The sequence below is a fragment of the Lissotriton helveticus genome, chromosome 10, assembly GCF_964261635.1.
Source record: "Lissotriton helveticus chromosome 10, aLisHel1.1, whole genome shotgun sequence".
Classification (NCBI taxonomy): Eukaryota; Metazoa; Chordata; class Amphibia; order Caudata; family Salamandridae; genus Lissotriton; species Lissotriton helveticus.
Window position 1 is genome coordinate 841,660,617 of NC_136071.1, and position 24,059 is coordinate 841,684,675.

Consider the following 24,059-nt stretch of genomic DNA (forward strand, 5'->3'; position numbering starts at 1 on the left):
CTGATGGAACGAGCACACCGCTCCCTGGCGCCAGTACCAAAACCGGGGGCTGCCCCACGTATGGTCATTGCTCGAGTGCTCAACTACAGGGACCGGGACACGATCCTCCGACTTGCCAGGGAAATGGGCACGATCGCATATCAGGGAACCACTCTGGAATTCTATCCGGACCATACCGTGGCGGTGCAGCTGGCGCGCAAGGAATTTGCCCCAGTGAAAAAGAAACTGCGCGATCTCGGCCTGGAATATGCAATGCTCTACCCGGCAAAGCTCAAAATCACGAACGCGGGGAAGCCGGTTATTCTTCCAACAGTCCAAGCGGCACAGGAGTACCTCAAAAAATTGGGAAAACGGCGGAGGGCGCAGGATCGAGGTGAACCAACGAGTGATGTCGACTGACACGGCGGACCATTGTGCTGCGGGACGACCAGACCAAGACGTTTGATTATCAGCTTGACCTGGCTCAAGAGTTGATGAACACTACAACGACGAGAACTCAAGCTCTACACACGAAATGGACAGGTGTATGGCAACGAGAACACGTATGACTCATGCGCACATACCTTACTACTGAACTGGCACGAGATGGGCCCTTACACAGTGAGTAGATGGTTGGTACAATGTGAGCTGGGGTTGCCGAACAGGTCTCATCGCCAAGAGCGAGATACCTGTACACCTAATGTGTACGTTAATCTGAACACTTTGATAAAAGGGGTAGGGGACTCATGAGCCCGGGGGGCGATACTGAGAAATTGAACCTAATGGCAATGCCCCACGGGGCATTATGTCTGTGATATTCACGAACTGGTCCGGCTTGTTGACTTTCACGCTAACAGTATGTCGGACATGCATGTATAAGACTATATTACGTACCACTGCCGATAAATGTTGGCGGGGGATTGAAGGAGTGAAAGATAAGGATTACAAAGTTATGATGAACGCACACGCGTCTAACAACATCCACTATGTGGGTGGAGATGTGTGTACCTGGCGACACCCCCGAGAGGGTGCGCCCCAATTCAAGTTCTACACTGGGGTTAACTGTTGAAAGGGGAAGGCTTTGGCGAAGTTTGGGAGCTAAAGTGGGAGGAGGGTGGGAAGGGAAACGGGGTTTTGTTCACTTTGAATCACTGTGTCTGAGAAGCATGGCGACCTCCTTATTCATATTTTGCATTCCCCCGGAGGATATACCTCATTTCAAGCTGTTGATGTTCACCTGTGAACCAGAGCACATTACAGACCTACCTAATTTGCCGGCGGCACCTAGCAAAGCACGACTGACCATACGCCCGGCGTAGTGATGCGACCTAACACACTAAAACTCCTCACGTGGAATGTTCGAGGTCTCGGCAACCCGAGAAAAATTCGGCAGATGTTTGCATACTTAGATCGCCTACACATTGACATAGCTTTCCTGCAAGAAACACATATGGCACCAAACAGTACGTCCACGCTTGGCGCTAGATGGGCAGAATCTGTCTCCAGCTCGAACTACTCCTCTTATTCTAGGGGGGTTAGCATTTTGGTGCGGAAGGGGGTACACTTTACGATATCGCACATACACAAAGACACGGACGGTAGAAGCATCATTGTGGTGGGCATGGTGAGACAGCGGCAGATTGTACTGGTAAACACCTATGGCCCTAATGTAGATGATCCTGGGTTCTTTAGGAGAGTGTGGCATGACATAGCGGACACCCAAGCAGACCATGTAATTTGGGGTGGCGATTTCAATGTAGCGTTACAAGATGGGCTTGACAGGAAGATACATACGCTGGAACCACATGTTAAGGCTAGTGAAATGATTTGTGATGGCATGGATGACTTACAGATGGTGGATGTGTGGAGAGTCAGCCTCCCGGAGGAGATGATAGCGACACACATTAATGCAGCACACAACAGCTGGTCCAGACTGGACTACTGGCTGGGCACGCGGGAATTACTAACATGGGATACGCATATCACACACCTCCCACGAACACTTTCCGACCACAGTCCTGTGCTCCTAGAGATCACTATCCCACACTATGTACCGCCACCCTACACATGGCGTTTCAACGCGGCGGCATTGAGGGACCCGATATATGTGGACATCATACATAAGGCGATGGTGGATTACTTTGACCTGAACTGCCCCACGACTGATGACCCATGTTTACTGTGGGAGGCCTTCAAAGCCACGATAAGGGGAGTATGCATCGGTACGTCCACGGGTATACTAAAAGACATAAGGCAACAGCTGCAGACGCGTGAGAATGCCATACACACCGTAGAACAGACATACACGCAGACAGGAGACACTAAGATATTAGGAGAAATACAGGCCCTACTGGTAGAGCATAGACAGTTTGCCATTGATGAGCTAAAATATGTGTCCAAGCGTAAAACTGCCCGATTGTACGGAGAAGGAGGCAGACCAGGTAGAGCACTAGCCGAACGAATTTGCTCTGGCCGCACGCCCCAACATATAACGTCAATACGCACTCCGACAGGGGAGGTAGCTGGGGACATTAAAGGGATAACGCACGAATTCATGACTTACTATGGTAAGCTTTACGAGGCGCGTCCTTCGCTCCCACGGGAGGAACTACTATCATATATGGCGGACGTGGAGATTGCGTGGTTAGCTGACGGTCACAGGGAATATCTGGCCCGTCTTGTCACCGTGGAAGAAGTCACAGATACTATTAAGCGACTGCCGAACAGCAAGGCACCGGGGCCTGATGGCTTTGTGACAGAATTCTATAAGATGTTCGCGGACTTGCTAGCCCCGCACTTAGTGAGACTATACGGGGCTGCACACGAAGCACAATCTCTGCCAATGTCTATGAGGGAGGCTCTGCTCATTGCGCTTTTAAAACCGGGTAAGGAAGAGGATAAGTGCGACTCCTATCGCCCCCTCTCACTACTAAATGTAGATACGAAAATAATAGCAAGCTTACTGGCAGAGAGACTGAAACCGCTGATGACCCTGTTGATACGGCCTGACCAATCGGGCTTCATTCCGGATAGATCAACAACACACAACACGCGCACATTGTTTGCATTAGCTCACTACCTGGCACCGGACCTAAAAGCTGTAGCAGTCCTATTAGACGCGGCTAAAGCGTTTGACACGATCGACTGGTCCTTTTTACAAGCGGTTCTGATACGCATGGGGTTTCCCCCTGTCTTTCTGGGATGGGTCTCGATGTTATATACAAACTTAACAGCACGCATTAGAATAAACAAATATGTCTCGGAACCCATCTCAATCTGTCGAGGCACTAGGCAAGGGTGTCCACTCTCGCCGATGCTATTTGCTCTAATATTAGAACCCCTGGCTTGCAAAATCCGTCAGCACCACCACTACTCAGCCATACAACTTCCAACACGCCCCATACACATCTCGCTCTACGCAGATGACATGGTGTTATATGTAAAGAATCCAGATCAGCATCTCAATCCACTCTTAAGGGAATACATAAAATTTGGTCAACACTCAGGGTTACAGATAAATTGGGATAAATCTCTCATTTTTGCGCTGACAGACAGCACACTCCCGACACCCGTAGACTACCCACTGAAATGGCAAGATGAACCGACGAAATATCTGGGAGTATGGTTTCATAGGGATCCTGAACTGGTCATCCGCACTAACTATGGCAGAACAATAGCGTCCCTAGAAGCCAAAGTCAAGCGCTGGAATAAACTGCCACTCTCCTTGGCGGATAGAACAGCGATCGTTAAAATGGTGCTTCTGCCGAAACTCCTTTATTTGTTCAATAATATCCCAATAAAGCCGCCGGCGGAGGTGTTCCGAAACATAAAAACACTGGTGCTTAGCCTGATCTGGGCGGGAAAACATGCCAGGTTGGACCTGCACACAATGACGCTACCATATGCTAAGGGTGGTTTCAAGGTCCCAGACTTCTATCTTTATTACTTATGCGCTCAGGCGCAGTTTGCACATTACTGGTACCACGAAATACCTTTCCTGACCCATGTGGCGGTGGAAGCAGGAGACGCAGACCCAATCCCACTAGCCAACATACTACTGCACCAACGGCCCAGACTGCACGACCATGACATCAATCCTGTCAACACTACCACAGACGCATGGAGACTGATGGGGAAAGTAGCAGACAGCCTGCCGCTTTACGCACCCGCTCTTCCGCTGGCTAATCACCCAGCGCTTTCGGTCACACAAGAACAGGTTGGTATGGATTTGTTAAGGCGAGCAGGATTAGATAAACTAGGAGACCTATACGAAGAAGGAGTCTTTCAGACACTAGACAAATTGGAGTATATTAGCAACCCAACACCGCTATTCAGTTTCAATCACTACAGGCTACAAAGGGCGATAAAAGAACACTACCCAAGGTACCCTGAGGAGCCCAGAACACTGGCACCCTTGCAGCTGGTTCTCACCACGTCCACAGCCTCCCACTTGGTTTCCAAATTATACACAAGCATACAACAGGACATAGGAGGGAACACTGACGGGGGGAGGGACAAATGGAGTGCAGTATTGGACGAACCACTTATGGAGGGTGAATGGACAACCACATGCCTGCTCACTGGCATGCTGACGCCAAACGGGAACTTAAGGATCATACACTACAAGTATCTCCACCAGATGTACTATACACCCCAGAGACTGCATAGATACGGTCTCAGAGATGACTCCAAATGCATTAGATGTGGACAGGAGAATGCGGACTTCATGCATCTGGCATGGCACTGTCGCAAGGTAGCAGGGTACTGGGTACAGGTGATACAAGTGCTGAACGACATGCTTGGGGCCTCACTTGAATGCAGAGCAAAGGTCTGTCTATTGGGGATTGTTCCACAGCTGAGAGCGCAAAAGCGCAAATTTTGTGTAGTGGCGTTATTGCTGGCCAAACGAAGGGTGTCATTACATTGGAATAGTAGAAGAGGACCAGGGGTCAAAAACTGGCTAGAAGATTTAACGTACTGCCGAGACACACTGCTCACATATGAGGAAGAATTGCCGATCAGGTCGCGCCCCAGGGATTATTGGTTGTATTTGCGTACCTATTTACAAGAGCATGCCAGGATGGACACAGAAGATGATTAATGGCAAGGTCATTATCAACATGCAGTGAAAGGAATAATAAACTATAAATTGAGGATAAGGGGGGGATGCTGTGACACAGAGATGTAAATTCTAAGAGTTTTCTTTGTTTCTAATTGTTTTGTTGTTCTACCAGTATAAATGTAAAAAAACAGTAAGTTCACTGGCATGAAAGTCAGCGGTTATAGCACTAATGTATGTTATGTGTGATACTTGCCACAACGCCGCCGGTCCTATGGATGTCGGCTGATGGGCCGTGTATAACAAGAACATACTCTGCGGAATATATGATTGAGAAGCCGGCCTGTTCAGGATGTTGGCGCGATAACGTGTATTGTTTATCTGCGAAGTGCAATACATTTTCTTACATCAAAAAAAAAAAAAAAGGTACGCGAGGTGTGGGGAGTGAGCTTTGAGTTAGAGGCACGGCGGTGTCTCCTGAATGTTTGGGATCCAACCGATCTCTCGTCCCATGGAAAGATGTGGGCCACATTGGCGTGCGGGATTGCCAAACGTAATATTGCACAGCTGAGGGGAGCGAATCAGCCGCCAACTGTTGGGAAATGGATGGAAGACTTGGATTGGTGCATGTTTAGGGAGCGGGCGGTGTATGTGGCCAGGGGTAGATCCAAGAAATGGGGCAAGATCTGGGGGTCCTGGAATGCATATGGGGGGGACTTATGCACTCCTCCTGTTGAAATGGATGGACCAGAAATGTTGGAGAACCCCTAAACCCGTATGTAAATGTAAATGTAAATGTATTTCGATTTATATAGCGCACAAATCACCCAGGGGTCTCAAGGCGCTTGCTTAGGGAACCCGTCCTGGTATTCCCCTGTGAGATACCCCTGCAGGGTATTCACAAGGTGAAAGCCAGGCATCCCGCCGCGAGGGGCCGTAGTGGAGATTAAGCAAGCTATTGCCCAGAGTCGCAGAGTGTGACCCCGTGAGTCGAGTAGGCACCGGAGCGAGAATTGTCGAGTCCGTGGAATTTTTGAGCCCGAGACCCGCCGAGGCGGGGAATCGAACCCTGGTCCACGGCTGATCTCAGCTTCCGGGTCTGCCGCCTCTAACCACTGAGCCACGCTTCTCCACAATGTTATTATTACTGAAGTATTTCTTTGATTAGGAGGTCATATATATATGTAATACATGTGAGATGCAACCCAGTGTATTTATTGTTTGTGATTTATGATTTCATTTTGTGTGTATTAATAAACAGATTTATAAAAAAAAAAAAATGATTCTGTATACAATCTTTTAAACTTAATTTTGATATAGTACTCCTTTTTGGAGTGGCCCCAGTTACTAATTATGATTTTTTCTGCTAAGAGCGTGTAAAAAGGGAGAGGGTAGTCTCATCTGCAAGATCAATGAGAAGGCTTGTGGAGCTGAACTGCCTAAGGTAAATATTGAGGTTCATTCGGAGATTGTTGGGGTTCGGTTCCCACACTACTTTAACTTGGCTCGTGCTACGTAACTCCTGGCAAAGACAGTAGCCTTTCACCTTTATAAGGTTAGTGCTTTGGGCGCACCTCCCGGTCCAAAAAGATTGCAATCCGTGAGCCAGGCATGGTGTACACAAATGGCCCATGTTTGTCCATGATAACAAAAATTAGCACCAGGGATCCAGACATCATTGCAGTTAGGGTACTGAGGGTTGGGGTACACGCCTATCAACATACAAGGGACTTTCCGTCCCAACGCCTCTGTACAGTTGGGCTCCAACTAAAACCTCCAAAGGACATAGGAGGTGGCACTAGATGATTTTGTTCTTGCTGTGACAGAAGAGGCATGTAACTGTTTGGGCAGTGATGGGAGTCCAAAGCCCCATTTTGCATGGACCTGCCACCCCTCTAAGATATGCACCCCTTTCTCCCTGCACAATGAAAAGGGGGAAATTATAATGAGGTTGGCAGGTCTGCTTCCTACGTCCCTTCTTCACCCCCTCATATTACAGCATACATCCATGTCACCATACTGTATTTCTCAGTGAAGCCTGTGCCCCAAACTGTGCAGCATTACTCCTTCCAACTTTCTCATTCCTCCTGAAAACCGAACTCCTCCTGCTTAGCCTTCTTCTTCTGCAGCACCCTCCCTAAAACTCTCTTAAACAGACATTATTTTAAGTCCAATAGCCACAACCTGAACTGTAACAATATAAATCATGCTCCCTAACAAAAGTGATAAGATGCTTCTGAAATTAAAACTACTTAAACATACCTAGACAGATCTAAATGTAAAGGCGCCTTGGGTCATGGGGGCCTATATTATATGCCTCATATATGAAGTGTCTCCACTTATTCTATATATACACACTCCAGTCTGAACCATTGCTCAACACACGTGCATCTTTGCAAAGTCAAATACTTCAATCAATACTTTAGATGGATGACTGACACTGGCCTAACTCTCTTGCATTGCTTGATAAAGTGCACCTAGTGCCTCATCAAACAGTGTCTGCCCCATCACCCCTTCCCATTGACCACTGCCACTTTGCTTCTATGTTTTAGGACAGAACGCTTTCACATGGAAGAGCCCAGCTGCTCCTAATGAACAAATGACAACTGTTACAATAAGAAAGCATTCTTAAATAGAACAAGGATGAATATGGTAACAAATGTGATATCTATTTCTGATTTTCATGGTAAAACTGAAATGAGAAAACACATTTATTTTGTTCAAGTAAGCTGATATCAAATATTGTCCAATGGCTGGTACCGGATGAAAGAAATTAATTTTAAAATGAAAAGCCTTCATATGAAAATTGAAAATGTGCAGCCTTTTAAAAAAAAATGTTTATTGTATTTATTGCCAGAATAATGAAACTTACATCTTGACAAGGTACATTACATATATACATGTAGCACAAGAATTGAATCATTAATTGCTTATTACTAGCAGACCACAAATACATTTAACAAGACCCATAACAGTACCACTCCCCCATAGGAAATAAGGCCTCTATTACAATATTACATTATTATACTTCAGGGTAAAAAATATCGCTCTGTAAAGGGAGGTTCCTAATACCAAGATCCCCAATCGAATGTGGCCATTTCAATCATTTGTCATATCATGGGACAGAGTTAGTGGCTTCCAGCCCATCGCTCCTGCAGTCCCATAAATTAACTTGTGTCGCCTGGCACCACTCCTCCTCCATCCTCCATCCCCGTTTCTTTACCTACTTAATATAACTGGTAGGGACCCCAGTAATTACTGGGGCACTCTGGGGGAGAAGTAGGTCACTATACCTCTCTGCCTGGGTATGGCAGTACGCCATACCAACATGCCATTCCTCTACATTAGATAGTGGTCCAAGGGCCCATCTCATTGCGAACCAACACTTTGTAAAAAATAATAATCCCATAGCCACCAGTCGGCGTATTGACTTACCAATCCCCTGATCGCGACCAAAGAGCGCCAGCATCGGAATCAGGTACAACCCAGTGCAGTAATCGCTTCTAGTTCCTTAAATATTTCACACCAAAACTCATAGATTCCCGGGCAGAGCCAGGACACATGTTGAAACCCAGCTTCCATCTCCCCACACCTCTGACAGCTTGTGGAATCTCGAAACCCACATGGACACAGGCGCTCAGAGATATAGTAGACTCAGTGAAGGTATTTGAAATGGGTCAGTCTATTTCTTCTGTTTAGGGAGATAGCCTGGGTCTCAGAGCAGCAATATTGCCACTGTCGCTGATGGGCCTGCCCAGGTCCCGTTGCCAGTCCAATCTAGCCTTTAGCACCTGTGGCCTGCGTGCCTCCTGTGCATATGTATATAATTTAGTTGTTAGTTTCAAGGGTGATTCCGTCTGCAGTAAAGCTGTCAATGCTGGCATAGCCTTCAGCTCTAACATGTTGTCCCCCAGAAGCTCCCTCAGAGTTCGCCTAGGCCTATAATAGTGGTATGGTATTAGCCTCCCCCATGGTGCTTATTCCCAATGTTTTTAGAGCTCGCCTTGCCCCTCTCTTCTGGCCCATCGGAAACCACAAGCACCACTGTACGGGGATATGTGGAGAATACAGTAATGCCCCAGCTTGTTTGTCCAGCAAACTCCGCCATGCCGACATCGTGACTGCAAACGAGTCAAAGATCCTGTGCTGTCGCGGAGGGTCACGGAACAGTATCTGGGTTAAAAGGTAGGGATCCATAGCATCTCTCTCTCGGTATAAATGTGGCAGGGTCGATGTGCCATGCACCCAATAATGCACCAAGGAGCTCTGGGCAGCCCTACAGAACATCTCGAAGTCTGGAGCCATAAGGCCTCCCACATCATAAGGTAAAGTGAGTACATCCCATCGGACACGTGGCTGTTTCCCTGCCCAAGTCAGTGAGATCATGAGAGAACGCAGTTTATCAAATATGGTTCGGGACAGTAACAGCAGGATATTCTGGAATAAAAACAGAAATCTGGAAAGCACAACCATTTTCATAATGGCCACCCTTCCCATTAAGGACAGCAAGAGTTTAACCCAGTGCTCCACATCAAACTAGACATCCATAATTGTCTACTAGTACAACCGTGGGGTCTGTGTGGATCTTAATCCCCAGGTAGCGTACTGATTCCGTTGTCCATTGCAGTGGATATTCTCTGGGGATTGGTATCATAGCGGGAGTAAGTAGAAATTATATAGACTTATCCTGATTGAACTTTAGGCCCGATAAACCCCCAAAATGAACCACCTCTCATAGTATTGGAGTGAGATTAACAGCTGGGTCCCAGACATATATGATTGTGTCATCCGTATATGGCGATATAACCAGGTTATAGCCCGGGAAGCGAAGCCTCCTCCCCTGTGATACTCGCATAAAGCACAGGCCAGAGGCTCGTCCACAAATGTATATAATAATCGAGACAGCGGGCAACCCTGCCAGGTGCCCCAGGTAATTTCTATGACAGAGGAGACAGCGTTCCCGAATCATACTCAGGCCCGTGGGTGGGCATATCGAACTGCAACCAGGCATGAAAAGATCTCTCCAACCCATATCCTGCGGAGAAGCACAAACATAAATCCCAATTCAACAGAATGAAATGCCTTTTTGGAATCTAGGAACATCGCAGCCGCCTGTACTTGCGGGTCCACCCTCTTAATAGCACCAAACAGCATTCATACGTTATACTCCGGCCTGGCACAAATCTCGCCTGTTCACGGCGTACAACACCAGGCAAGAAAGGTGCTATTCTGTTAGCAAAGATATTGGCATACATTTTAGTGCCACGTTCAACAAAGACAATGGTCTATATGATGAACAAAGATTGGATTGCTTCTTTGGCTTCAATAGCGTTACTATCACATCTTCTCCCATTGTGGGGGCGCATTTCTCCTGATCGCACCATATCCTCATATAACATTATTAGGTGGGGGAATCATTAATTCCTGGCAGGCCTTGTAAAAGGCAACCGTAAGGCCTTTCGAGCCTGGCGCCTTACCCAACTGCATTCCTCTCAGAGCATTCTTCATTTCAGCGGGGTAAGTGGCACCATCAGATGCTCCCTGTGCTCTGTAGTTAACCAGGGTATCTCTATATGGGCTAAGTAGTCATTTACAGCATCATTGTCCAGTGATAGCCGAGTTCTATATAAATCCTCATAATAACTATGAAATCTCTCTACAATGTTGTCTGCCCGGTGAATAACCCGTCCATCATCAGATAGTATTTCCAGAGGGATATCTGTGCCCCTCTTAGGTCTTAAAATATTCGCCAAAACAGCACCTAGACGATCACGGTCCCCATTCACAAGTGCAGTGGCATATTTACCCATGTGTTTATTTTTGTCATTAGCGGTCTCGTGGAATTCTTCCAGTTTTTGCTTAATACCCACCAGAATATGAGGTAATTTGTTCTTTGGAACCTATTCTCTAGACTGCCTATATCTTTTTCAAGTCGTGTCAGTCGATCCCTTTGAGAGAAGAGGACTCCCCCGTGTTTAGAGATTGTCACTCCATCGTATGTAGACTATGAATGATTTCCAGACCATGGAAAAATTGGCAAACGAGCCCACATTGTGTGAAAAAGAACTCTTCTATAGCCTGCACACTCCCAACACCAAAGACAGAATCTAGCAATGAGAAAGATGGGAAGCGCCAAGTGAAAGAAGGTATATCTCGGGCCCGGCACTCCACAACCAACTGGGCCTTGGTCGGAGTAAGTCTTCGGAACAGGCTCACAACTCTGAACTCGTTCAGCTAAACAACTAGCGATCAACTACAGATCTATGCGGGTAAGCGTGCCATGCACCTACGTGTAGTGTGTCACCTGTTCCCATGGGTGAGGTGTGCCTCCATGCATCCAGTAGCCCCTCTCTGTCCATTATCTCCAAGAAGGCCATGCTGCCACCGATCCTCGTCTGGGGGGACCTTTGGATCGATCAAAATCAGAATTTAATATGCAATTAAAGTCCCCACCCCAAATCTGCTGAGGTCCAGCTCACTGGCTTAGTCATGCTACAAGGGAGTAGTAAAACTGCGGGTCATTGTGAGGAGGCCCATATATCCGAACAAGTAGGAATGCAGGATCATCCTTTATGACAACAGGCCACAGCATAACTACGACGGGTCTTCATACAGCTCCTCAAGCTGCTCCGCGATTGCGGTGTAATGATAAGTAACAGAAGTACTTTTATACTAGGGGTAATTGTGACAAACACAACCCCTTGTGGTATGGTGGAGGCTGGTACAAGTGCCATCAGCCCACACCTGCCTATCCGCATCGCAAAATGTATTGTCCAGTGAGGCGAATAAATGAACCCTACGCCCAGATGAATTTGCCACAACACAAGTGAAAGGCGATGAAACATGTTGGCCTTCTGGGAATAGGTTAGCAACATGCAGTGCTTTTAACCTGAGTAAGCTCACAACTGCGAATAAAGAGGGCGACCCAACAGTGAGTCTTATCTCAATTTTAACTGAATGGAACACACGGTTCTTTGCAAATCACGGGGTTCTTTGTTTTGGGACAGTTAACTCTTTCTTTCTGCTCTCTTGTCTCTCTACTGGACACTATTCTTTTTTTTCAGTGAGTGGGCAACCAATGATGATATACGTGGGCATACAGGTGAGAACCTGCCGGTAGCCTCCCTGGTGTTGCATACGTGAGGTGCCCTTTCACTTTTTCACTTATTTTTTGTAAGTGCTCTTCACTCACATGTTGTGGGGTAGGATATATATTTGCGGATTGACTGATTGCAGTTCTTTTTTATGACATTTTGAATTGGGGGTTCTGGGACTGGAGTAAAATGGACATGATGTTAGAGATTGGCTGGAGGTAGATATCCCCACGTCAGAAGTCTGTCCTAAGAGTGAAAAATTATTGACTCTCTTTTAGCCAGGCCTTTATTGTATTGAAGACAATTTCCATTGAGCCTGAGGACTTGTTTTAAACAAGTGAATTCAAACCAGCAATGGAGCTGGCACAGATGGGAGCTTGGAGGTAGAGGCTTTCTTTGAACCTTGGTGGGAGTAACTTCATCTATCTTAGGAAGCGTTGGTGAGAGAGGGAGAGGAGCGGAAATAAATAAATGGGTGCACTATTTTGTTTAAATGTAGTGAAAAGGGCTGTGGGGTAGTTTTTCCCAAACGCATGTCCCTGGATCATTAAAATACTATGCTGCAAATGTTGGAAGGAGAAAGCCTGGGCATGTAAGTTTGATTCACATAAGGGGTCAGACTAGATTAATTCTTTCAACTGCTCTTACAGAGCCGGATGCCCGCTCAGAGAAGATTGCAACCAATGAAGACAAAAGAACAGTATTGCTTGATGCATTTCAGAATTCCTGGTTGTCTGGCAGAGGCTTGGGTGACAAGTTCCCCAAACCTTAAAGATGCCATCTATGGGGCTTGAAGGCTAACTGTGAGAGATAGTGGTTTGAGGCAGTGCTGCTAGCTTCTTGCTGGCCATGAAGGATAAAGGTCAGGTTCTACCAGTGAAGTTTGCCTGCTGCTATGTAACTTCTTTAATGTCACAGGAAAGCACAACAAGTTCTAGAAGTAGAGTATAATGTTGCTGCCAACAGGAAAACTCTATGGTCCAGAGCCTGTGTCTGGGAAGTACAGACAATCTTCTAGATAAACGAAGGAGGTGTAGCTGCAAAGAAACACCAGAAACCAGTTAAACTGGACATACAACTGTGTGCATGCCTGAACTGGTGTTATGGAGAGCCCTTCCAAAATGTGAATCTATGGACTAGAGCCAGAGGAAACTTTAATGAAACTGTGTCGAATTTGGATTATAGGGGAACAAAATACAGATCTTTTCAAAAAGTTGAAATTTAGAAAAAAATCTTCTTTGAAATATTGAGATAAAATTCCAGCCCTACCTGAAAACGACACTGTAGCTCTGGGGCTTCATAGCCTTCATCTGAGCAGTTATTCCGTCTCTGAGATTTTTTGCTGAAAAGGCTGAGGTACAGTGGGAGAACTCAATAGATGTTTAAGGCCTTTTGCCACAGAGGTAAAACCTTTGATTGATGTGGTCCACCACCTTTTTCCAATAGTGTTCCATTCATCAACTACAAAGAGTGGCTATGTTCAAGCTTTCTGCATGCCTTAGCTTGATGTTTTTGCTTCCCCAGTCTTTCAAATCACGTTTCTTTAAACCATAATGAATGATAACTCAAATCTGATCTTAAATGTTATATCATTTTACTCATTCTGTTCTTCTCTTTATACAACTTTGTTTTGGAAATGTAAAGCTCTTTATGCCTTAACAATGTTACTTAGGTATTAATACACATTTATCACATATATATGTTTGAGGAAAGCCTTACAGCTTGAGCTAAACTACTAAATGCGCGCTAGATATTCCTCACATAACCATATAGGGTCACACGTATGAAAGTTTTTACATTCACAAACGGTGCAATTCAGTAAAATTGTCCGTTTGCGAATGCAAAATAGCCTTTTATGATGTATGAAAGGCTTTGTCGTCGTAATTTCAGTTAATCGCAAAAATTGTGATTATCTAAAATTGCGACTACAAATAGGGAATTGCAAATTGCTATTACCTTAGCACATGTATGAAGAATTTTCCAAATGTACACTGCGCATTTAGAAAAAAAAATTACCGTTGACCTAAAGTCAATGCAAACTTTGAAAAATTCACAAAATGCATTTTTCAAAGTGCCATGTAGCGCACACATACCCCTAGGGCATATGTGCACTTGACATGTGCCCATTTATTTTTTGGGGGTGCTTCAGTGGGGCCTCGGGGCCTCGGGCCCCCGGGCACCCTTGGCTTTGCATTACCCAGTTTGCAATTACCAATTAGGTAATCGCAAACTAGCTTATGCAAAACCATTCACACCTACGGGCCTCTTGGCCCATAGGAACGGATGGAGTAATATTACCTAATAGCGATTCGCTATTTACCGAATTGCTATGAGGTAATATTAAGGAATCGCAAAATATGGGGAGATTCCTTACATACATAGGATTTTGCGATTACTAAATAGCGAATCAGTAAAAATCGGTATTTGTAATTGCAAAATGCTTATTTGATACATGTGGTCCATAATCTTTTAAAAGTCGCATATCGGTCAGAACTAGCAATTAGAGTTGGAGCTGTAGTGAGCACATTCTACCACGGACTTCATCAATCCTAAAGCATCTTCCATATCATTACCATGTACGACTGTATAATAGTAGGGGCTACCAAGGACTCAAGTCAGTACAACATTTGCGTACACTGCCTTGGCTTATTAGTATGTCAAAGTGTAGCCCCCCTCAATATGGGCCAGCATGTTGCAGTGAGATGTATACATGAAAGGAAGCCACAAGGCTCAAACTACTCTACGGACTTTCCGTCAGTCCCTGGGTGACTTTTTTCGCACTCTGTCTTACTAAGAAATTAATATATCGGCAACAAAACACTGCAGTAGATCCCAAAATACTCCCTGTAGTCATCCATTGAAAATATACTTGAGATCTGCTATTCATGCTCCAACTTGAAAAGATCTCCCTCTATCTATCTTCCTCTATCTCGGCTAAAAAGTAACACCCACCGTCCCCCAGCCCCGTGGTTCAATGAGACCCTGAAGATCGAAAAATCAAAATGTAAATCTCTAGAAAGAAAGTGGCGCAAGGACTATGCCCACGACAAAAAAGTGACATACCACAAAGCCAGGAATGAATATCACTCTGCATGTGCTAAAGCGCGTGCCCTTTACGTGGCAAATACCATTGACACTGCGCCAAACAAGGCAAGAACGCTGTTCAATACAGTCAAATACCTTGCAGGCGCAAACACGACTGCTACAGCTCGCCCTTTGGATAGGAAACAATGCCAAGACCTTGCGTCTTTTTTTAGTGACAAAATTGAGAAAATCATTTCCGATATCACCAGGAACACCCCTGCACATGACCCTGGAGAGGAAATGCCCCTGTGGTCAACGAACATTAACACCCTTGATCATTGGCCTCAAATCACCCTGGAATCACTGAAATCTATCCTCAAAACCATCAAATCTGGCTCCCCCTGTGACCCGTTACCCGCCACTGTTTTCAGACAATTGGATGACCCAGCCCTGACCATCATTGCTGAAACTCTTAACTCTTCTCTTCAGCTTTCCTCAGTTCCATCACTCTGGAAACACGCGATGGTATGCCCGATCTTGAAAAAACCCTCAGCAGACCCTGAATTACCTGCAAGCTACCGACCCATATCACTCCTCCCCATTTTTTCAAAATTGCTTGAAAGACACATCCACTCCGCCCTCACTCTCTTAACCGAAGCAAATTCCCTCCTCCATCCGTCACAGTCTGGTTTCAGAGCGGGTTTCTCCACAGAAACAGCTCTGCTGGGAGTAACCGAAACCATCAGGAAACTCCTAGATGATGGCCAGACAGTCGCACTCATTTTGCTTGATTTGAGTGCGGCATTTGATACCATCTCTCACACCAAACTTCTGGCCACTCTTGGGAGAAATGGTATACAGGGCAAAGCACTCAAATGGATTGAGTCTTTCCTGTCCCAGAGAACTTTTCAGATTTCATCCTCCATCGCTTGTTCGGACACGATTAGAACTCCGCACGGTGTACCCCAGGGCTCCATTCTGAGCCCTTTGTTTTTTAATCTCTACCTCAGACCCCTGGCTGATTTAGCTGACAGGGTGGGACTCACTCTGATGACATACGCAGACGATTCTCAAATCGTCTTCTCACTGTCAGAGTCTAAGCCTACGGCCCCGTCCACCCTTAAACAAGGGCTTCAAAAAATCTTCAGCTGGATGTCTACTAACCAGCTGAAGCTAAACGGTGATAAAACCGAAATCCTCCTCCTGGGAAAAAACAAACCTCTATGGAACGCCTCCCATTGGCCTTCTGAGCTAGGCAGTATCCCCACCCCTGCTACCCACGTAAGAAATCTGGGGGTCACCATCGATAATACCCTCTCGATGAAACTTCAAGCAAATAAAGTGGTTGGCCTCTGTTTCACCATCTTGAAATGGTTGAGAAAGATCCTCTGGATGCTGCCCCTTGCAACGCAAAAGACCGTAGTCAATGCACTCATTACATCTCGGCTTGACTACGGCAACATTCTTTATCTGGGCTCAAATCAAGCAGTCATTAAACGTTTACAACTGGTCCAAAACTCGGCTGCAAGATTACTTTGTAAAATTCCAAAAACTGCTAGTGTGTCGAAACATCTGAATGACCTACATTGGCTCAGGGTAGAAAACCGCATCAGGTTCAAAGCCCTGAGCTATATGTTTAGGATCAAATCCGGCACCGCACCAAAGTATCTTCAATCTCTAGCGACCCCCTACATCCCGGGAAGAGAACTGCGCTCTCAGACCGCAGCTAATTTTTCGACCCCGAGATTCAAATTGGCAAGAATAGGAGGTAGATCCTTCTCTGTACTAGGGCCTTCTCTGTGGAACAAACTCCCCCCCTATATTCGCAAGGAAGAAAATTACGCCAGATTCAGAAAGAATATAAAGACCTGGCTCTTCCAGAAATAAGTATAAATGCTTTTACCTTTACCACCGTTCATAGAAGAGTCATCGGCGCCGGGAAACCCTTTTTGGGTAGCTGTGCGCCATACAAATGTAAAAAATAAATAAATAAATAAAGAGGTAGACACTTCAAAGCACCAACATGTTGGAACATCCCAATAATGAGAGTAGTCACTCGGGTAATCTTTTTGCTTTCACAAAATAATCACCTTTTATAACTCTTCCTTGACTCACTGCCCCAAGTAAGTAGTCTTTTTCTGACAATTAAAGCCGTACAGCCACAATATACATGTTAATTTATTCATTTATTTCCTACACATTTCCCAGCAGCACACACCCAAAGAATCTAAAACAAGTGCCCATTTTGGAAATTTTTAAATTGAATTATACATTTATGCTTTGCTGTGGCAACGAACAAGAACAACATAATTTACCTGGTTCCAGTGTCTTTTTATCTGAAAGTACATCGCTGAGGGTGAACGAGGATGGGTGATATTTTGGTTTCTGCCAGCACCAGAATCGTTTTCTCTTTGTCACTGCACAAAGGAGCTGTAGCTTATCTGAGTCGTTCAAACTGGAAACAGAGATCAAATCCCCACCGGAGTCTATTTCTCGTAGAAAATTCTTAGTCGCTTTTGCAAACATCTTAGTGATTTGGTCTCCACCTGAAAATAGAAAGGTAATTAATACAGAGCCTTAAGAAAAAAAATATTATTTCCACGCTGTGTTCACTGGTCTTTGTTTTTAATAAAGGTTTAAAAACTAAAATTGAAAAATAAAAAAAATATTATTTGTAAGACTATCAAAAATGTAGGGAGCGAACGCCTACATTAAACTGTGTAAAGGTGCCAAAGGTTTATGTCTTAAATTAGGTACTTTATTTCGGTTATGAGGTGTAGACAAATACCGAAATGCGAATATAGATGCGGCAGACTAACAACATCAGATATCTAACACTGCAATCAACAATGGTACTTAAAACACCAAAGTAGAAAATAGTCCTGTGTGAACAAGTTGCACTGCCAGTCGGATTCTGCATAAAAGAGACACCTCATAATAGGAGGTGGTCCACCAAGACTTTTCGGGATTGATGCTCAGATGTGCTCTGCTAATTGTGAGCTTATGCCAAGAGCTAATGAGCTAGGATAGGAGAGAAAGATGCTTAGTTCAGTTGCCTCAGACAAGTAATTTATAATGGAAAACAACCTTATTCCTGATGCGGATATTGGCCCCTTTTATGGACATATTACTACCACTTGCATCAATGGTACTTTGCCTTTTGTATGTATGGTATACGTTTAAGACAGACATCCTTTGTGAAATTGGACTATATGTTAATGTTATTTGTATTTATAGAGCGCAAACTGATACCCAAACGGTGTCCTGGCACTATGAGAAGACCTACTGTAGCCGGCAGAAAGAGATATCCAATTAATTGTCGACAAGCCATGTTTTTAACGCCTTTCTGAAAGGCAAGAAGTTCGATATATTTCTGAGGGTTAAAGGTAGAGCATTACATGACTTTGCCGCATTGACCATGAAACTCCTACCTCCCCAGTTAGCTTTTTTTACCTGAGGGACAATTATGAGTTTTTGGCCGGCTGACTGTAGGGCTCTCTTGGGCATATACCAGTTAAAACGACCTCTTAAGAATTCTGGTCCGATACCATGAAGGGCTTTAAATACTACTGAACATAAAGAATTCCCTTCATGACCTAAACACTTCTGCTGTTTGAAACAAAGTTTCCTTATTTTTATCAACAAAGTTTTCTAGAAACACAAGGTGACAACATAATATTTTATCAACAGTTTTTTTAATAAACTCTTTCTTTTTTTTATTTTTTTGCAAACTTTTTTGTTTCAAAATTCTATTTTTTATAAATAGTTCCAATATACATTCACATTATTTTATCCAAATACATTTAACAATTATTTTATCAAAACAAGAGTCACAAATCCTATAGATAAAAAGGATCCACACAGGAAAAAAGAAAACTTAATTTCCAACAACAATCTCACATATCTCTCATACATACGCTCTCAAACATACTGCAATCATCCCTTATTCTGTGTCTGAGGGATCACTGATTGTAATGTGATCTTCTACGCTAGGTTGACGCGATTCGGTGGAGTAGGACCACCTTCCTCAGGACTTTTAGCAGAACAATCGTTCTTTCCAATCAAATATAAATTCTGTGTGGATATCTGGAATAATAAATAACATATCATGTATCCATTTCTTACACATAAGTTGTCAATAAATACAAAGTAAATACTTTTTTATCTCTAGTCCTATTACCTTGTGTGTTCATAACAAAGCGTAGCTCATCATAGTTAAGTTCAAACATTTCATATATTTTATGTTTGCTCCATTGAAATTATAGCTCAAACCCAGAACCTAATGTTGGAATCTGCGTCGAATACGATATGAGGTGGATAGAGCATGAGTTAAATTTGTAAATAAAGGGAAGAAAAGCAGAACAAAGTACCATTGCGCATGATTCTGTCAGGTTTAGTCAAGTTAAGTCACTCGCCAAATTTCAGAGCTAATTCGAATGTCTTGGCGGAAGGATGATTATCGGGGGAAAGCTAGGCAGATGACATCTACATATCCTTAACATAATGATCCATTTCTATATTTATAGGTTTAGTCCCTCAATCAAAGGATCTTACCCCAGTCCAATCTGTGCAGGGAATTCTTGATTTTAAATTATTCTGTAAGTCAGAGAGACGCGTTCCTGTAAGTGTAATAGCATATCTCAATACGAATATTTTATTTGTTTTAAAGAATGCTATAGTTTACATCTATATAATATGACTTACCCTTAATTCACAAGCAGTGGTTCTCAATCTATAATTACTGGGAGTTTCTTCAGTAAGGGGCTTGTTAGAGTTAGGGTCCAATTCTAAAAAGAAATATATGGATTACTAGACGCAGAGACTTAAATTGAGAATGTTTACTGACTGACAGCCAGTAAAGTTGGTTAATTTTATCTGAGTTAGACTTATATTTAGGAGTAGCTGTAATAAGTCTGGCTGCGGCATTTTGCAACATCTGTGGTTTGTTCATCGATCCCTTGTGAATCGTAAGATATAGGCTATTACAATAGTCTAGTCTAGACATTACATGGACAGAGACTACAGTTTGTTGTGCTTCCTTCGGCAGTAGAGGCATGATTTTTTTGCAGGATTTAAGGATATATGAGGTGGTAGAGACAATATGATTAATTTGGTCCCTAAAACTCAATTTGTCGTCAATAAGAACTCCTAGGTTTTTAACCTTTTTAAATGGCGTGGGTAAGGATCCCATCTCGTCTGGCCAGCAACTGGGGGTCCAGAAGGTGGGATTGTTTCTGAAAAGGACCACCTCCCTTTTACAGGAATTAAGCTTCAAAGAGATCTGGGACATCCAGACTCCCACAGCTTTCAAACAGTCCTGCAGTCTTATCACAGTTCCCTGTATATCTTCTGGTACTAATGTCACCACAATTTGGGTGTCATCAGCATAGGACGTTAGGGCAAACCCAAAGCTCTGAATTAGGGGAGCTAATGACGATACATAAACATTGAACAATGATGGGCTCAGTGACGAGCCCTGTGGAACTCCACAGGGCAGGGAGAAAGGCTTAGCTTTGAATTGATCTAATGTCACAGTTTGACTTCTATCATTGAGAAATGATTTAGGGAGCTTCCACGCAGTGTCTTTGATCCCTAATTACTATAGTAAGTATCCTTAAGTTGGGGATTAATCGCAATGGTGAGAGTTCATCTTTCTACACTAGAGGAGAGCTTCCTGACGATCAGCAGATTGTGGAAAGCAGCAGTTAAGAGACAGCGTCATAAACTTAAGGTTCAGTTTTGGGGGGGTTATAAGAAATATTCCTGAAAAAAATATTCCCTCACTGTGTGGGCAAAGTTTACCTATAATATGACCTACAAGTAACATGACTTAGAAACGAATTTACGATCTGCGCCATATTGTTAGTGGCTCTGTATGTGCTTGCTGTAGTATCCGGCTGGACACATTCTAGTATTTCACTGCTGATGCAACCCACATTAGACACCCACCCACCATAGGCGTCACCAGTCAGGTGACCCTGTCAATAAAAGGGGCCGGGCGCACGTGCCATGGGCCAGTTGTAGTACCATATCAACGGTGTCCAAGTCCATGATTTAGCAGCATGTGGGACTAGGGCCCAGAACACCACACTAGCCATAAATCTAAACAGAAAACTTTAAGAATTGCCACTGCCTGAATGAAGCAGCGATATGCTCGCATTAATATTTTAAACTTTAAAAAGTTAACTGTCGCATATAATTTTAATAGAACAGTACAGGTACTTATTAGCAGGCAGGTGTACTTAGAACAGGTATAGAGACCCTTTTTACTTTTAATGCACATCGCAGGGACCTAGCATTCTTGTTGATGCAAAGAAAATACACTATTGGCTTTGAATTACCCCAACTTGAAGACATTGTTTAAATTCATAAGGATGAATTTAAAAAAGGATACAAAGAAAGCAGCAAAGTAAAGTTTTGACCCTATGCTCTCGCACTGAAATGCACTTCTTTTTCGGTACATGTGCATATCTCATCAGGCAAATGAGGTCACTCACAATGTTAGAGAGCCAATGACTAAAGTGTACTGACCCATCGCCCTACCCTGTATGCTTTGGAAGCAAAATATAAATGATGGCTTAACAGACCAATGGATACAGGGCACTGACCCAAAGTCCCACTACATTTGCGTTTATGCATGCATTTTGATTTTTTTAGGTTTCTTTTTATAACCTAAAGCTGGTGAGACCTATAAAGACCTACAAAGCTGTCTGTATGCCCAATCTCTAAAAAAACACGGACAGATCCCATAACACTGAAAACAGCAGACAGGGAGAAATGTAAAGCTGAGCAACAATTGGTACCACTTGCATGCTAATGACAAGGTGAACTCGTCATGAGGCATACTGAATCTGTGCTCATGACAAGGTCAACTCGTCATGTATAATGGGAAACATAAATCTGCAGCACGGGAGGGGAAAACCCCTTAGCAGCCAAGTGGTTAAACGGAGAGACAACTCTGCACACAGTTTTCTTTTTTCGCTTTTGCTTAAAATTCATATTGGCTCTACGGCCTACTGCCTGTCGTTTGTTGGCTGCCAATAACACTACATTTAAGGCAAAAAAAGCAGTTCTTTAAGGCACAAAAATATATATTTAGTAAACAATACCCACATCCTTTCATTCTAACGTTACCTATGGTTTGTGAATGCCTATTAAGTGAATGAAACAAGAAAATATTAAAAAATATAGCAACATTTTGGGTGTTTCTAGGATAGTGAGGAAGAAAGTGCTGCAAAGAAGGCATACGTTTTTCTTTTCTAAAAAGGCATTAACAAAAGGTTTGCAGTGCTAAGATCACAATTTATTTATTTATTTAGCGATTTATAAAGCGCCTGGTGACCCGGAGGCATCCCCGCGCTAATGATACATGTGAAGGCCAGAGGGGAAAAGGGAGCTTATTTGGTGAAAAGCAAAGTTTTTAATTTTTTACGGAAGAGGAGGTGGCAGGGTTCCAGTCGCAGGCAGCGGGGGAGTGAGTTCCATCCTGCGGAAGCTTTTACTGCGAACCGTCTACCGCCGGTGCGCGCCTTCCTAAATCTCGGAACGATGGCCAAACGTTCGTTGTCCGAGCGTAGAAGTCTAGGGGCCTTGTGAGGGGTGACCATGTCTCTCAGGATAGAGGGGCCAAGCCCATTGAGGAGTTTGTGGGCAGTACACATCGCTTTGAATTCTACCCTCTGACGCACTGGAAGCCAGTGTAGGGCCTTGAGCGCTGGTCTGGCCGAGGTTCTTGAAGGAAGGCCCATAAGGAGCCGGGCTGCTGCGTTTTGAGTTCGCTGGAGTTTGGCCAGGGTGGATTCAGGGGCTCCCAGGTAGACAGCGTTGCTATAGTCTAGCCGAGCGAGGATCAAACCTTGAATCAAGAGTTTCCTAGATAGGGGCGGAAGTATTGGGAGGATTTTGCGGATGGAACGCATGAGTCCGAAGCAGGTGCCTGCTGTTTTGGCTGCCTGGGTCTTCATGGACAGCTCTGGCTCAAGCCAGATTCCCAAGGTCTTGATTTCTGGTTTCGGGGTGGGCGCCTCACCGAAAACGTCTGGCCAGACCGATGGGGGGATGGTGGTCCATTTCTTGCCCATGAGCATAACTTCGGTTTTCGATCCGTTGAGCTTCAGAGATGACTCGCACATCCAGTGGTGGATTTCCTGGAGGCAGTTCAACAGATTGTCCGGGTGATTGTCAAGATGAGAAAGTGAGACGACCAGTTGCGTGTCGTCCACATAGCTCACTATCTTGATTCCGAAGGGGGAGACGACATCCTCGAGGGGGGCCATGTAGGCGTTAAACAAGGTAGGGCTTAATGACGACCCCTGGGGGACTCCACTAGTGAGGGGGAGAGGGGCTGATCGGGAATTACCGTCCCAAACCTGGAAGGAGCGACCTGATAGAAAAGATTCTATCCACGCAAGTGCCGTGTCCGCAAGTCCCGCCACGGCCAGCCGGTGGAGTAGGACACGGTGATTCACCGTGTCAAAGGCTGCACTGAGGTCCAGGAGGATCACTGCCACTGATCCTCCTGAATCCAAAATGCACCTAGCCTCCTCGATGACAGCGAGGAGGGCGGTGTCTGTGCCGTGGCCCGGGCGGAACCCAGTTTGGGACCGACGTAGAAGATTATTTGACTCAAAGAATTGGGACAATCTTCCCAACTTTCAGCGACAAGCAGAGTTAAAAGTCAAACATCTTTACCACAGTTTGCGCATTTTCCTAAGTGGACATCCTTTTTTAGGTCTCGCCTGAGTCAACGCATGCGCTGATCTGGGAGACATTTAGTAAGCTGCTTTTGAAAGTGCCACCACTGGCTTTTGGTGGCCTCAAGATTGCGTGACGCGCGCAGCTGCCATCTGCTTCTCGCGGCCGCTCGCTCACGCAGCCAATGCTTCCATCGCTCGCCGCACTTG

At 44.7% G+C, this 24,059-nt stretch overlaps 1 protein-coding gene across 1 annotated transcript in view; it reads right to left on the minus strand.

Annotated features, from left to right (window-relative positions):
* Nucleotides 1–24,059, minus strand: part of GSDME (gasdermin E) — a 392,371-nt gene that overhangs the window by 260,894 nt on the left and 107,418 nt on the right. The window contains exon 2 of the mRNA XM_078663458.1: nt 17,472–17,702. Coding sequence (XP_078519584.1) covers nt 17,472–17,682 — 211 coding nt within the window. The 5' untranslated portion in view covers nt 17,683–17,702. The remainder of the gene's footprint in view (nt 1–17,471; nt 17,703–24,059) is intronic.